The 14,612-nt window shown below is 39.3% G+C and overlaps 1 protein-coding gene across 2 annotated transcripts in view; it reads left to right on the forward strand.

Annotated features, from left to right (window-relative positions):
* Positions 1-14,612, forward strand: part of CDKAL1 (CDKAL1 threonylcarbamoyladenosine tRNA methylthiotransferase) — a gene marked incomplete at its 5' end in the record, with an annotated part of 619,533 nt that overhangs the window by 578,163 nt on the left and 26,758 nt on the right. For both annotated transcript variants that reach the window (XM_084872776.1, XM_084872775.1), the window contains 2 exons: positions 8,308-8,391; positions 11,174-11,338. In XM_084872776.1, the coding sequence (XP_084728902.1) occupies positions 8,308-8,391; positions 11,174-11,338 (249 nt within the window). The remainder of the gene's footprint in view (positions 1-8,307; positions 8,392-11,173; positions 11,339-14,612) is intronic.

The raw sequence follows: 14,612 nt of genomic DNA on the forward strand, positions 1-14,612 counted from the left end.
TTGGCTCAGGCTTCTGAGGAATGACTGATGGAGACCAATGAGAAAAAGACCAGGAAGGTGGGAGTGATGGAGACAGTTGTTCAATCTTAAAACCCCTTTTAGTAAAAAAGGGTTCCACACATAGTCCCACTTAGCCATTCCATTAATAGGATCTTATCGATGATATTACTGCCCACAGGACTTTGGATAGTTATAAGGTTGAGCACTTTCCTGTACTGCCTAGAGCACATGTGTCAAACACAAGGCCCACGGGCCAAATCCAGCCCGCCAGGCCTTGCAATGTGGCCCGCACCGCGCTGTCATCACTGCACTCCGCTGTCAGTTTATGACATTGTCAGTTTATGACTGTTCAGTAAACCATTCGGCCCGCAATTTAGGCTGGATTTTAGATTTTGGCCCCTTCTCTGATTGAGTTCGACACCCCTAGCCTAGAGTTTCCCTGATGTGGGAAAAATGGCTCTAACATACTTACGCCAGGCCTGTGATAAGGAAGGACAACTTGCTTGGGTTTAAGAGAGAGTAGATCTCATGTAATGTGTTCTTATAAGGATCTTAAAAAATTCCACCAAAATCATGTAGGTAACCCTTAAAATGTTCTAGAATACCAAAAATGTCTAAGCAGGTGGCTCAGAGTTGGCTGTTTTTTGAACTGGAATTCAGTCAGCACTCAGTTATAGGTCTCTGATATGAAAGGGATCAGGTTGGCCTTTGCCGTGTAACTTTGCTGCTGAAAATTGTTGCAACCAGATCAACAAAGCACTGTTCCTGTGCTTTCCTGCCAGCTCTCAGCCAGCAGATGGAATAGCTTTATCATTAAGGATGGGATTTTGCCTCCAACTGGGAAGAGACTCCCTTGGGTTGTCTTTCTCTTACTGGGTTGAGCACATGGCTAGAAAAAAATATTAGCCGGTGTTTGAAGAAATAGCACACCTGGCTGATGTCAGAAGAAATGTCATAGTCTGACTCGATCCAGCTGAACCACCTTGGGTCTGGTCTTCATATTTCATGACATTGTTTGGGAGGAAGGACTTTAAAAAGTCAAATTAGTTTTCAGTTGTCCTTCATGTTTTCGTTGTTTCTGAAATATGAGGAAGGAATAATAGAGCCACTAAGATGCTCATGGCAATTAATAATATATATATATATATATATATATATATATATATATATATATATATACACACACACACACACATATATATATATGTTAAATACCGTATTTTTCGGACCATAAGACGCACTTTTTTTCCCCCAGAAGTGGGGGGGAAAAGTCCCTGCGTCTTATGGTCCAAATATAGCCTACACATATACTGTAAAAAAAAAAGTTTTTTTACTTGCCCGGCTCTGTGTGGTCTCTGTGTGCTTGCCCGGCTCTAAAATGGTTCTAAATGCTTCTGTTTACTTTACAGGGTTGATTACATGTGTTTATGACTGTGATGTTGGGTTTTAATGCACATAAAATATTTTAGGACACTATTTGTTTCAGAATCTTTTTTTCTTCATTTCCCTTCTCTAAAAACTGGTGCGTCTTATGGTCCGAAAAATACGGCACTTGAAGGAACATTCTTTCTATTTGGAATGTATTAAATAGTATAATAAGTAAAGCTGAAGAAGGTGTTTTAACCAGAAGATACTATTTAAAATCTATTAAAAATCTAATAGAATGTATTTTCTGAAGTAGTTTAAAAGTCACATACAAGGCCAGCCACTTTGACAATAAACTGTCCAACATCTCTGAAAAACCCTTATCTAGAGCAGTAAACTAACGTCAAGCATTTTGAATACGATGGCCTACGAGTCTCATTACTTGTTTTCTGTGCTATCATCATTTTTGACACACATTCCTGTGTCATGGCCCTATTTCATTATTGAATAGCATTGTGGAGTAAGGATATTAAATTTTAATGTTATTGCTATTATTACTGTTGACCGTCTTTAGCATAAGTGTGCTGGTTCTTTAATTCTAGCTTTGCAGGGCCAGAAAACAGAAGTGTACATAAACAATCCGCAAAATGGCTGTATACCCTGGAGACCCTGCATCATGTGCTCTGCTGCTGTGAATGATGGATCAAAATGGAAAGGTTATCATTTTCATTAGCCAGGAAAGAACAAGACCATACTTTTTTTCCGAGTGTAATTAAGGTGGTTCACTGGCAACATTACACTGCAGTAATTAGTCTAAAGGTGTATGTGAGGGCAGGCTCTTGCACAGACACTAGAAATATTATTTCACAGTTTAAGGTCACAGCCTTGTGTTTAACATGTTCCACGCAGCTTTGGGGGGGGAAATAAAAATAAAAAACTAATTTGACTGGAACTAAAGAAGGACATTTGACATTTCCCAGAGTCATGTATTCAGAAGCCAGTCAGGTAGAAAAATTGTTTTTTAGTACCTGCAATAAAAAACAAAAAAACACACATAGCTGCAGAAGTAGCATGGTAGCATGTCAGAATATCTCGTAGGGTAAACAGAGATAGAATTCAAGTTTATTAGGAACTTAATGTACATAATTATAATATGAGAGCGAGCTTTTTGATATGTGTGTTTTAATCTCTATTTTTCCCTCAGGCAATTGGACAGAAAAATTAATTGCTAGAAACTTTTCATGGGAAGCAAATAATTTCTTTACCTTCTTATAAGTGTTTTCAAGAAATAAATTATTTCTCTTACACCAGTTCTGAAATAGTCAACTGTCCTTTGTGAATGTTTTTCAGATACTCTGAAATATTGAACTCTAACCTCATCTAACTGTGCAGAGTAGAAATTGAATTGAAATTATTTTCCAAAACCACATCTCAGCTTTTCTGTTTAAGGAAAACAAAAGTGAGAAGGGGGAAAAGTAAAGAAGAGAAAAGTAAACGTGATGTAAAGTTTATATTTAAAGTCAGATGTAGCTTCAAAATAAACTTTTTGCTTCTTCCAGTCCAAGGAGTATTTATACCAGTAACATTTCTTACTGGGTTAGAAGTGAAGTCCCAGATACTTCTTGTTTAATTTTGTTTAATTTTGGTATTGTTTTTGTTTAATTTTGGTATTGTTTTCCTGTCTTGAAGCAATTCTTTTTAGTTTCTCTCTTGAAATCCTTATATAGCCATGCAGAATATTGTTTGTTTTAGGACAAATGGAGAAGTAGAGTGTACTTGAATGAGCATTCATTGAGGGACCAAATTCTGTTGGAAACCACTGCTTTTTTAACGCTAATGTGTTTTGTGTGTGTTATCTGCCATATGGTTAGTGATGTTTCTCACAACTTCAGACACTCGGGAAAATTTAAGCAGAGATGTGACACAAATAACACAGCTTAGCTGATTATGTAATAGTACTGAAAAATCTACCCAAAAATTGAATTTATAAAGCATTGCTTTTTGTTTGTCACAGGTGTTTCTCTACTCAAAGAAAAGTCACGTGCTGCAGAATTAGATCCATGATGTTGATTAGATCCTATTCAATTGTTAGCTGTTGTGTACACCCCAGACTTCTTTTCCTTCTCTCTGCCTCTGCTTGAATCTCTGCATTTGACAGGACCTTAGTTTCCCCTCCGTGAAATCAGAGATTGCAAAGCCCACCTCAGGTTTTTACCTTTGTTGTCAACTTATGGAAATTGTCAAGTTTTTTGCCATTGTGGCTTAAAGAAAAGCTTAAGAGCTTTCCTCATATTTTTTCAGCAAGTCGTAGAAAGTTGTACCACCTCATTTTTTCCTAGCCAGGCCCCAGTGCCCAGGAACTCCCAAGTCACCAGTATTGTGGGACCTGGGGCAGCGGGGTCCTGCACCTTACCTCACTCTAGTGACCCACTCTGTGAGATGGATGGGTTGTTTTATAAGACTATTTTTTATAATTTGTTTTCATAAAATGTCTTTTAAAGTCAGGTGTAGATAGACTAAGTGAAGTTCTGCACGTCCTCGGAAACATTGCTTTCTCCACTGATATTTGATGAGTGAAGGAGAGTATGCCTAGCTTGTATAAGCAGGTACCAGGACAGACAGCCACTTTCACAAGTCCTGACTAATGTCCTGAAGGTCAAACTTTGCCAGTGGAAACTGAGTGTACCATAGTAATATTAGGTATTGTATTGAGTGCTTACCCCAAATCAAGTCTCCTTCAAGAACCATTTATCCTCCCTATACTCTTTTCAACCTCCCTTACCTCGCTTTCCCTCTGGCACTCATCATACTCTTGTCTTTGTCTATGACATTGCTTAATCCCTTCACCTTTTCACCTAGCCAGACCCCTCCTCCCAATGAGGACATATCTCACTGTCACTTTAATTTGCATCTCTCTGATGATTATTGACACTGAGCATCTTTTCATATGTCTATTGGCCATCTGTATGTCCTCTTTGAAGAAGTGTCTATTTAGGTCTTTTGCTCATATTTTAATTAGGTTGTTTTGTGGGTTTTTTTGGTATTGAGTTTTATAAGTTCTTTGAATATTAACCCTTTATTAGATGTATCATTGGCAAATGTGTTCTCCCATTCATTGGGTAGTCTTTTCATTTTGTCATGGTTTCCTTTGCTATGCAAATTTATTTTTTTCTTCTAGGATTTTTATGGTCTAACATTTAAGTCTTTAATCCATTTTCAGTGTATTCTTATGTATGCTGTAAGAAGGTGGTCTAGTTGCACTTTTTTGCATGTATCTGTCAAATTTTCTCAACATAATTTATTGAATAGACTATCTTTAACCCATTGTATGTTTTTTCTCCTTTGTCACATATTAATTGACCATAAAGGTGTAGGTTTATTTCAAGCATCTCTGTTGTATTCTATTGATCTATTTGTCTGTTTTTATGTCAGTACCATGCTGTTTTGATTACAATGGTCGTATAGTATAGTTTGATATTAGATAGCATGATTCCTCCAACTTTATTCTTCTTTCTCAAGATTGCCATGGCTATTTGGGTTTTTTGTGGTCCTATATAAATTTTTTTAATATTTGTTCTAGTTCTGTGAAATATGCCATTGATGTCTTGATAGGAATTATGTTAAATTTGTAGATTGCTTTGGGTAGTTTGGACATTTTAATGATGTGAATTCTTCCACTTATTTGTATCTTCTTTAATTCTTTCTTCAATGTCTTATAATTTTGCAAGTAGAGTCCTTTTACCTCTTTGGTTAAATTTATTGCTAGGTATTGGTTTTAAGCAATTGTGAATGGAATTGTTTTCTTAGTTTTCCTTTCCAGTAGTTCATTATTAGTATAAAAAAATGCAACTGATTTCTGGATATTAATTTTGTATCCTGCTACTTTACTGAATTCATTTACAGTTCTAGTATTTTTTTTTTTTGGGGGGGGGGTGTCTTTAGAATTTACTATATACAGTATCATGTCATCTGCAAATTATGACAATTTTACTTCTTCCTTTCCAATTTGGATGCCTTGTATTTCTTCTTCTTGTCTGATTGCTGTGGCTAGTACTTCCAGTACTGTCTTGTTCTTGATCTTAAGGGAAATGCTTATAGTTTTTGCCTATTGAGTATGATACAGCTGTGGGTTTGTCATATATAACCTTAATTTCATTGAAGTATGTTCCTTCTTCCCCTTTCTTCCTAGCCTTGACTATTCTGGTTAACTTAAAGTTAACAATTCCTCTTTTATCTTAATCATCTCTGCTGAATAGCCATATTTTGCTGTTAGTCACAAAATTCATCAAAACATTATTTTCAACCTTATATATTTGCAGGAGTTTGTTCATTTTAAAAATTGCATAGCATTCTTTTTGTAATCTGGTTCTGAAAAGGGTTTGTTTTAAGCCAGTGGTGTAACCTTGCATTTCTGTCAGTAGGTCCAGTTGTTAGGGAAGGTTCTATGAGTGGTAGTGAGGTAGCCATAGAAGCTACTTCCCAGGGGAATATCAGAATGCCAGGTGAGACATGTAAGACAGACTGGTTTGATCACTTCTAGTGGATTATCTCAGTCATTAACATAATACCTGGATGGGTGCTTGTTGTCCTATTGTCTTAAGATATATGTGGCCTTATTTTCTTCAGATTCCCTGGCTTTTCCCTTTTAGACTGGGATTTCTTGCTAGAAAACAGGTGTTGATAGGCAAAGATGGGTGACCATCCTCATTCTTGTTAAATGCAGTTCTTTAACCACACTAGGTTAAAGGAGAAGACAGTTGGAAAGTATAGGGGGAGATGGCTCATTAAAAAAAAAAAAAAAAAAAAAAAAAAAAAAAAAATGTGAGGTTTATTATACATGTCCTTAGCCCATAAGTTTTTTCACTGTCACCAAGGCAAAGTTGTATCTTCCAGGGTTCCCTTCCTTAGCATCATTGTTGTTTTAAGGTTATTTGAAATAGCTGATTATCTTAAAAGTTGTATTTTACATTCACTTCATTGAAACTTTAACCTTACAAAAATATTGAGGATTGCATGTATTAGTTTTTGTTCATATTTTAGGGGGTGGGGATAGATTGTAGCAGCTTTTGATCAAGGTCTTAGCTTTCTTATGCTCGTTTTTGCCCAGTATTCTCTGAAGAAGTATAGAGCCTCACCAGTGAGATGAAATATCCATGGCTGAGAGACAAAAAGGGTGACTGGAGAGTTGTTTGTCACTATAAATAACTGCACATCACAGTTTTCCTGAATCCCTTTGGCAAATAATAATTAAATATTCACTTACAAATAGTTCTCTGATGGTTGATTGAAAGCCCTGCCCTCTACTGTATAAACATAACAAGTCTCCTAATTCTGTGTATATATTATCATTATTATGTCCAGATAAATAGGACAGTCCAAAAACGATGACTGCATTCACTTCAACAAGAAGAAAGAACCAGCATTCGGTTTCAATGTCTCTGCAATCCCATATTATTGTTAGATTAATTTCCTGAAAACTTAATGTTACATGGAGTGTAATTGCAAATTTCCTTAAGAACCATCGAGAGATACTTATCGTAAGTTATAAGCAACTCACACTGTGAAATGTATGCAAACATTCTAAGTTTTTTTACAGAAAAACATACTTCAGTGAAACCCAGTATTCATCAGGGTTTTTTTGTGTTGTTTTTTTTTTTTTAATAAAGCTCAAAGTAGAAGTTTCAGAAACTTTCTTTTGTTGCCATTGATTTTTAAAAGAAATTAGTGTTGCAGGAACTATTACTACTTTTCAGAAAGTGAAATAAGTCTTTGATGAGTGTCACCCTAGAAATCTTACAATCTTTGACTAAGGGCTACATTTTGAATGAGATAGTAAAAAAATAGCAAATTATGGTGTATTTAGGTATTGGCATTGCACGTAGAAGAGGGTGTGTTTTTAATTGTATTGGTGGTCTATTTAGTGCAGCTGTGTTTATGTTTCCTAAATAGGAATTGCCTGAACGTGGTGGCAAGTCCCTGCCTATGAAACTGGGGATTGCTTTTTTAAATCTTCATGCCAATGTGCTTTAATATAGAGGGTTATATTTACCAAGTAACAAAAGCAAATGTAATTTCGGGCACAGTCATTCAATGCAGTCATTTAATATTTGCTACATCAGACATTTTGTAAAAATCAGTAATTGATACTTTATATGTTACATTTCACAGTGGAATATACTTGGAAATGTTCTAGAAGTCACATTTCTTTATCCCATATTTTGTTTGATTTAACTTCTTGGTTATTGAAAATGTGTGCTTAGATAATAAATACAGATACATATAGGTTGATCCTATAGAGAATTAACAGTCCCCTATTTTTGTTGTATTTGTATTTAAAAATATGAATATGAGGTCATGGCTACAACATAGAGGAGACAGTTGCCTGTGACAGAGAAAATGTATATGACAAGTAAATAGCTGTGTGAATTAATGAGCAATTTCAGAATAGTATGTGAAATGTTTAGATGCAAGCTCTTAATGACTAGTTTTTGGAAGCATTTTCTTTAGTGTTACATTCCCCATAACTCAAATTAATGTTTATTACTACTCTTTCATATTGCCAAAATATTTTCATGAATTTGGATTAGAAGCAGCTTGTTCTGGCTTGTTGTGCAGCCTTGTTTCAAGAAACAAAGTGATATTTAGAAGATTTTTGTAAGTCTTAGAAGCCTTAATTATCTTATGCTGAAGGAGGAAATAAAATCAAGTTTTGTTTCATAGTTAAGAATATAAGATTTCATACCAGGCTCATTTTTATTACCAAATAGTTAATAAAGTCTTTCAGGAAATTTGAATAGGTGATTCTTTATTAGCTGTTAAGTAACTAGCAATTTAGAGCCTACTTTAAATTCAGGAGGATACTACTTACGGGGATGGCATTTGTTTTGAATTCTTAGGTGTTTGCCTGTATCATTCCTTTTTTTCTCCCTTTTTTCCCCCCAGATTGGTGAAAGACAACAAGTGTTAGTAACAGAAGAATCTTTTGATTCCAAGTTTTATGTTGCACACAATCGATTCTATGAGCAGGTAAGAGATATTTCTGTGTTCTTAAATTTTCTCCAAAATGAAAAAGAGTTCTGAAAGTAAGTCTGCTTAAGCAAAAGGAACTTAAAAGGGGGGAGGGTTATATAGAATCTTGTGTAGTAAGGCATTTTATAGCATCCAGCCAGCCGAACTGATATGGGCCTTATCTTCGTGGCTTAGTCTGCGAAACATTCTTTATAAAGGAATACGCGTATTTCAGTCCTCACTAGTCTTTGAGGGGGCCAGCCTTAGGCTTTTGGGAGTTTGGAACAGACGGCTGTTCCTGCCAACATCCCCACCGCCTGGCAGAGTCCTGTCCAGAGGCAGGAAGGATGTCTGCACGGGCGGCATCAGCCGGAAGGGCAGGGATTTCCTCTCTGTCAAGGCACTCCTGCAGGTTTCTTGGTTGGTTGGTTTTTTTAGTTCTGTTTAGTTTTCATATTTGTTTTTATAACTCCCAATTGATAAAAATGCTGGGAGCAAAGGGAAAAAGTCTATTCCTTGGATTCAATTCTGATTGTGTGAGGAGAGCAGTGTAAGGACCAAAACAACTTTACCTTGAGAATTTTCTCCCAACCCAACTGCAGGGGCTCTTTTCCAGCCCAAGAAGCCAGCCTGCCTTGCCTCCCCAGTAGCCAGATTGTGTCTCGGCATTTGGGACTCCACTTGCCCAGGAGGTAAAGCCATTGGAAAGTGACTGAAGGAAACAGCAGGCCTCCTCGAGGGGCATTGGGATATGGGGATGGGATATGGCCTCTCAGGTGGGGGACTTGCATGGGGGACAGGGATTTCATGGCTCCTAGATTGTATTAACTTTTAAGATCAAATGAGAAGTGGATTTTTTTCTATGGGTCACGGCCAGCATTAGAGCTTGGGAAGGCTCATAAGACCACTGTGGGCAAGTCATGCCGGGGACAGTCAAGGGCAGCCAGCCAACTGCGCCTGAGCAGGGAAGCAGTAGCTAAGATGCCTCGGGCACTGATGTGCCACCTGGAGCCATCTCAGAGGGGCCTGGGTCCTCAGGAAAGGTGGGGAGCTTTCCCAGACCCAGACTAAACAAGCCCTGTCCCAGGCCTGTGGAGGGACCGTCACCGGCAAGGGAGGATTTCCAGCACTCGTGTCTGAGCCGAGGCTCTCCCCACTTTCCATCTCATTAATTGACTCCAGAAAGCCTCTTTCCTACCCAGGCCTGCTCTCTGCTCAGCCTGGGGAGGAGCTTGATTGTATTTTCATTGCCTCTTCCCTCTCCTTTCTCTTGCCATCTGGGTTTCTGCCTCAGCGGGGAACTTTTTTCCCCTTCATTTTAAAGGCAATGGCATGCCTCATTAGCTGTTTCCTCCAATTTAAAGCAGCCGGGCTTTTTCCAATTATTAAAACCGGAGGGGGAAAAACACTGAGCCCTTCATTCAGATCAAGGCAGCAGATCAAGGGGAGTTATTTTCCCCCAGAATCACACCAGATCTCCCCGGGATAGTTTACTCTGGAGATTTTCTCGTCTTATAAAAATTGATTTAAGGGGGCTTTCATATTCTGATACTAAAGCTCTCTTAGTCCGTCTGCTTACCATGAGTAACTCACCACCCAGGTGACCTTCCTACACTTTGATGAAGCGGCGGACTCAGTGGTCATGAAAGTCAGACTCAAAAGGACCGAGATCCACCGTGGCCTCTGAGAAACCGGCTGTGCAGCCTCTGCCTCCTCTGACCTTTTTGTCTCTACAGTTAAGTTACAGAGATCTCACAGGAATTATTTTTCTACTGAGATGAGTTCCAGAAGGAAAGATTACATCAAGTTATCAAAGTCTTGCTGGGTCAGAATTAGTCTCTTTATTTTGGATTCCAACTTTAAACGGTTGGCCAGTAGCTAGTCCTAAAATAGAGGGAGACATAATGCATAAAGATTACCTGTAAGTCCCAAAGCAGGGGAGAGATTTGCTTGAGGTAAACAAGTGCTTTTACCCGAAATCTCTAGTGGAAAGACACCATAGGACAATTTCCTATGAACCCTTCCAAAGTAGCTGATTCTATGTGCAGTTAGCGCTCACAATACATGCGTTTTATTACAGAGCAAAAGAACTGAATGGCAACCAGTTAAAGGAGCTTTTTATCTCCATGTTACCCATGTTTGGGATATTGAAGAGGTTGCTTTTAAGTGTTCTTTCTCTTCCCCAAAAACACACACTCGTACACACACGCACACACACATACATGCACACAAACATGCAGGCCTTCATTTGAAGTGTCTGCTCAAACCAGAACTCTGATAGCTAAGTTGGAAGGTATTAAAAGTAGGAGGCTTTCATCAGTGTTGTCTTGGTTTCCTTCATTGCATGGGACAGCCAAGAGCAGAATATCAAAGGCCTGTCCAGAAGTGACTGGCGGCCTGCTGGGGTTTCCCAGGTCTGCCTCCCACATGCCTGAGGACAGCAGGCGTCCCGCAGTGCAGGAGGCTGTGTGCGGCAGGAGCGCCTGCCCTCCCCTCAGGTCCCCACCCAGGTCCTGGAGCAGCTGGAAGATAGAGCCCACTTGGGGTGGATCTCAGAATAGAAAGGACATTAGCTGACAGCTGAGGAATTCGGAATAAAGTGGGACTTTACTTAATAGTCAGACACCAATAATGGCTCATTCATTGTGACAGCCCGGCAGACTGGTGTACTGTTTTCCTGGGGAAACTGAGTATGGGCTGTGCAGGAACTCTGCTCCCTTTGCAGTAATTCTATAAATTTAAAACTGTTCTAAAATTAAAAGTTTATTTTAAAATTGAGCCTTCTGAACATTTTTTAAAGGTTTTAGTGCCAAAGAACCCCACATTCATGGGGAAAATGGTCGAAGTGGACATTTATGAATCAGGAAAGCACTTTATGAAAGGACAGCCAGTAGCAGACGCCAAAGTATACACGCCATCCATCAGCAAACCATTAGCCAAAGGAGAAGTCTCAGGCTTGACCGAGGTGAGTAAAAGGTGCTCCCCTCCACCCTGCCAGTAAGAAGCAGCTGGGGAGGCACAGTGTTCGGACGGTGGCTCCGCGGCTCTGTATTTCACAGCCCCTCTCTGTGTCTGCAGGAGGCTGCAGTCCTTGAAATCTGAATTAGAAAGATGCAGTTCTGCTGGTGCCTTTAGCTTTTTTTTCCTTCTTCTTCTCTGCCTATTAAGGGAATCAGCTGTTTCTGCTTCTGGTCTAGGTGCAGAAGGCAAACGCCATTATTTTCAAGTGAAAGATGTAACACCAAAGATGGTCAGATCTGGTGTGTGTCTGTGTCAGTAAATCCTGAATGGAATCGGGTGAGGGAAGACATCGTTTCTTGCTTTATGAAGCTGTTTATAATATAGTAAAACCTATAGTTAAACAGGCACTAAACCATGTCAGTATATGTGCTTATGGTGACTTTCTCTCCGGCAGCGATTTGCAACCTTTTTCATCTCATGGCACACATACACTAATCACTAAAATCCTGCGGCACACAAAAACCTATTTTATGTCAATCTCGCAAAAAAGGGGGTATAATTTTTTAAATATATTTTTATTGAGTTCAGAAAGGAAGAGAGAGATTGAAACATCAGTGATGACAGAGAATCATTGATTGGCTGCCTGAAACCCGCACATGTGCCCCAACCAGGAATTGAACCGTGACCTCCTGGTTCATAGATCATTGCTCGACCACTGAGCCATGCTGGCTGGGCAGGCTGTTGTCATTTTTTTATTTGACAATCTAAGGGAAAAGAGGTCAGTGCCCTGACTGAATAGTCAGGTATTGCGTGTTTTAAAAATTCTTGCATACACCAGAGTGCCTGAGATGGCACATAGGTTGAAAATCACTGCTCCATGGTGTTAGCTGAATATCTGTTTTAGTCATGTGGACTGAATACGAAACTTTTTTAAATTTCAATAGAACAGTAACCTGACCACTATTTTATACCTTGGTAAATATGGCTGTTTGCCAAGCTCTCTCTTACATTTCATTGAGCTACAGTTGTAAAAGCTGATGGAGTGTGAAATGAAAATGTGTATCACATTTCTAAGCATCATTTGATGTCCTTTCTCTAGCACAATTGTTAAGCACTCAAGAAAAGTATATAGCAATGACTTCATGTACGGAAAAAAGATAAGTGGTATTTATCTGGCCATATAATTCCAAAATTGTTTTAATATATGTATTATCTTTTCCCTCAAAATATACTGCAAGGCATGTTAATTGGACTTTGAGAGTAGGGACAAAGAGGGTACCATTATCTATGCTCTCACTTAGAATGTGACACACTCTGGTGTCCAAACCTGAGTGACCCCTCATGAGTTTGACAAGTACATGTGAGGACTGTGTGCATCGCATGTGACTGATAACGGAATGACGCAGGCTCGCCTTTGTCTGGACCCTGCCAAGTGTGTCATCCTGCTCGACCAGGAGTGAACTGGAAAACTTGATAAGCATAACCACTAATGTTTACTGTTATTTAAAAAAAAATCATACTTGGTTGGGGTGGATGGCTAAGAGGGAACAGTGAAACCCAGCATTTAAATGATATTGCTAGAAAGGTGGCTTTTACATCAGAAATGCTTAAAGGAAATCGGCTTATCTTTTGTTGTTCTCCACAGTGTGTTTTACAAGCTCAATTTTAAATGGCTACAATAAAAAAAGATCACAACAAATGGTAGTAGCCGGCAAATTATTATTCCAAACACTCTGCCTGATTTAATTCCTTCACATATGCCTATTAAAAAGGATGGAGTTTTATTTATTTATTTATTTATTTAATATATTTATTGATTTTTTACAGAGAGGAAGAAAGAGGGATAGAGAGAACCATCGATGAGAGAGAATCATTGATCAGTTGCCTCTTGCACACCCCCTACTGGGGATGTGCCTGCAACCAATGTACTGAAAGGTCCCAGGTTCAATTCCCATCAATGTACTAAAAGGTCCCAGGTTCAATTCCCATCAATGTACATTGATGGGAATTGAACCTGGGACCTTTCAGTCCACAGGCTGACGCTCTTTCCACTGAGCAAACCGGTTTTGGCAAGGATGGAGTTTCAAAACATCATCTTTAATGATACAGAAATCAGAAAAAGTAGTGCCTTCTTATTCATTTCTTTACCATTATGTTCCTCTCTAGAACAGTAGCCCTACTTAAACTCCACGGACAGCCTTTTCTGTTCTCCTCTGCCCCCTCCGGCCTGTGCCACCGGTCCCTCTCTGAGCTGTGATGGTCCAGGAGAGTCCTAGGAATGGTCTCACAGTGTGCATGAGGCCCAGGGTCAGGAATATTGAATTGGGTGTTAACGTTAAAGGGAAACATCAGGCAAGTCCGTTATCACCATGCGTGGCTTCATATAAATTAAGGAACATAGCTTTATGCTTCATTATTTGTCAGCTTTAAAGGCTTTAAAAATATGCCAAACTCAGGGTCGAAAAGCCTTCTACAAAGACTTTGTCCTGATGTTAAAATGTTTTGGCTGATAATAGGAATTAAAGTAAATTAAGCAAGAAGAGAACAGATTCCATTTTTGTAGGCTTAAGAAGTAGATGGTAGGGGTTATAATTATGTCTCAGACATTTTGGGCTCTTTGAACTTGATAAAGGTGCTGGCACTCTTGAATGCAAAGAACCAGCTTAACCGTGTGCATGGAGCATGGCCTTGGGCTCAGCTGGACCTGGGTTTGCATCTAGACTTGCCAGTTGACCCGAGGCACATGGCTCCTGAGCGTTAGTTTAGTCTGTGAAGTGGGAATGATGATGTCTCTCTCCTGGGGTTGTTGAAAGGAATACACTCATTCGTGTGTATAAGCTACCAAATTCTATTCCTGGAACATGGTTAGCAGGTACTAAGTTGCCATTGTTCCTTTCACACGTAGTCCCATCTGGAAAGAACAGACTCTGCAGATGGCCTGGTTCTGACATTTTCAGTTTTGTTCATCATTTTACCCTGGACATGGTGTGCAGAGGCAGGAGAGAGAGTGAATTTCTCTGTGAGGATCATCTACTCAGTGCTTGAAAACCAATCCCAACTGAATTTCTGTCTTTCTGAATTTTCTGGGCTTTCCTAAGTTTTCTGGTATGATAACCTTCCCTACACACACCATAAAGAATTCTGGAGCCCTAGCTGGTTTGGCTCAGTAGATAGAACATCAGCCTATGGACTGAAGGATCCCGGGTTCGATTCCAGTCAAGGGCGCATGCCAGGGTTGTGGGCTCAATCCCCAGTAGAGGGTGTGCAGGAGGCAGCCG

Source organism: Pipistrellus hanaki (genome assembly GCF_964339955.1).
Source record: "Pipistrellus hanaki genome assembly, chromosome: 2".
In the NCBI taxonomy this organism is placed as follows: domain Eukaryota; kingdom Metazoa; phylum Chordata; class Mammalia; order Chiroptera; family Vespertilionidae; genus Pipistrellus; species Pipistrellus hanaki.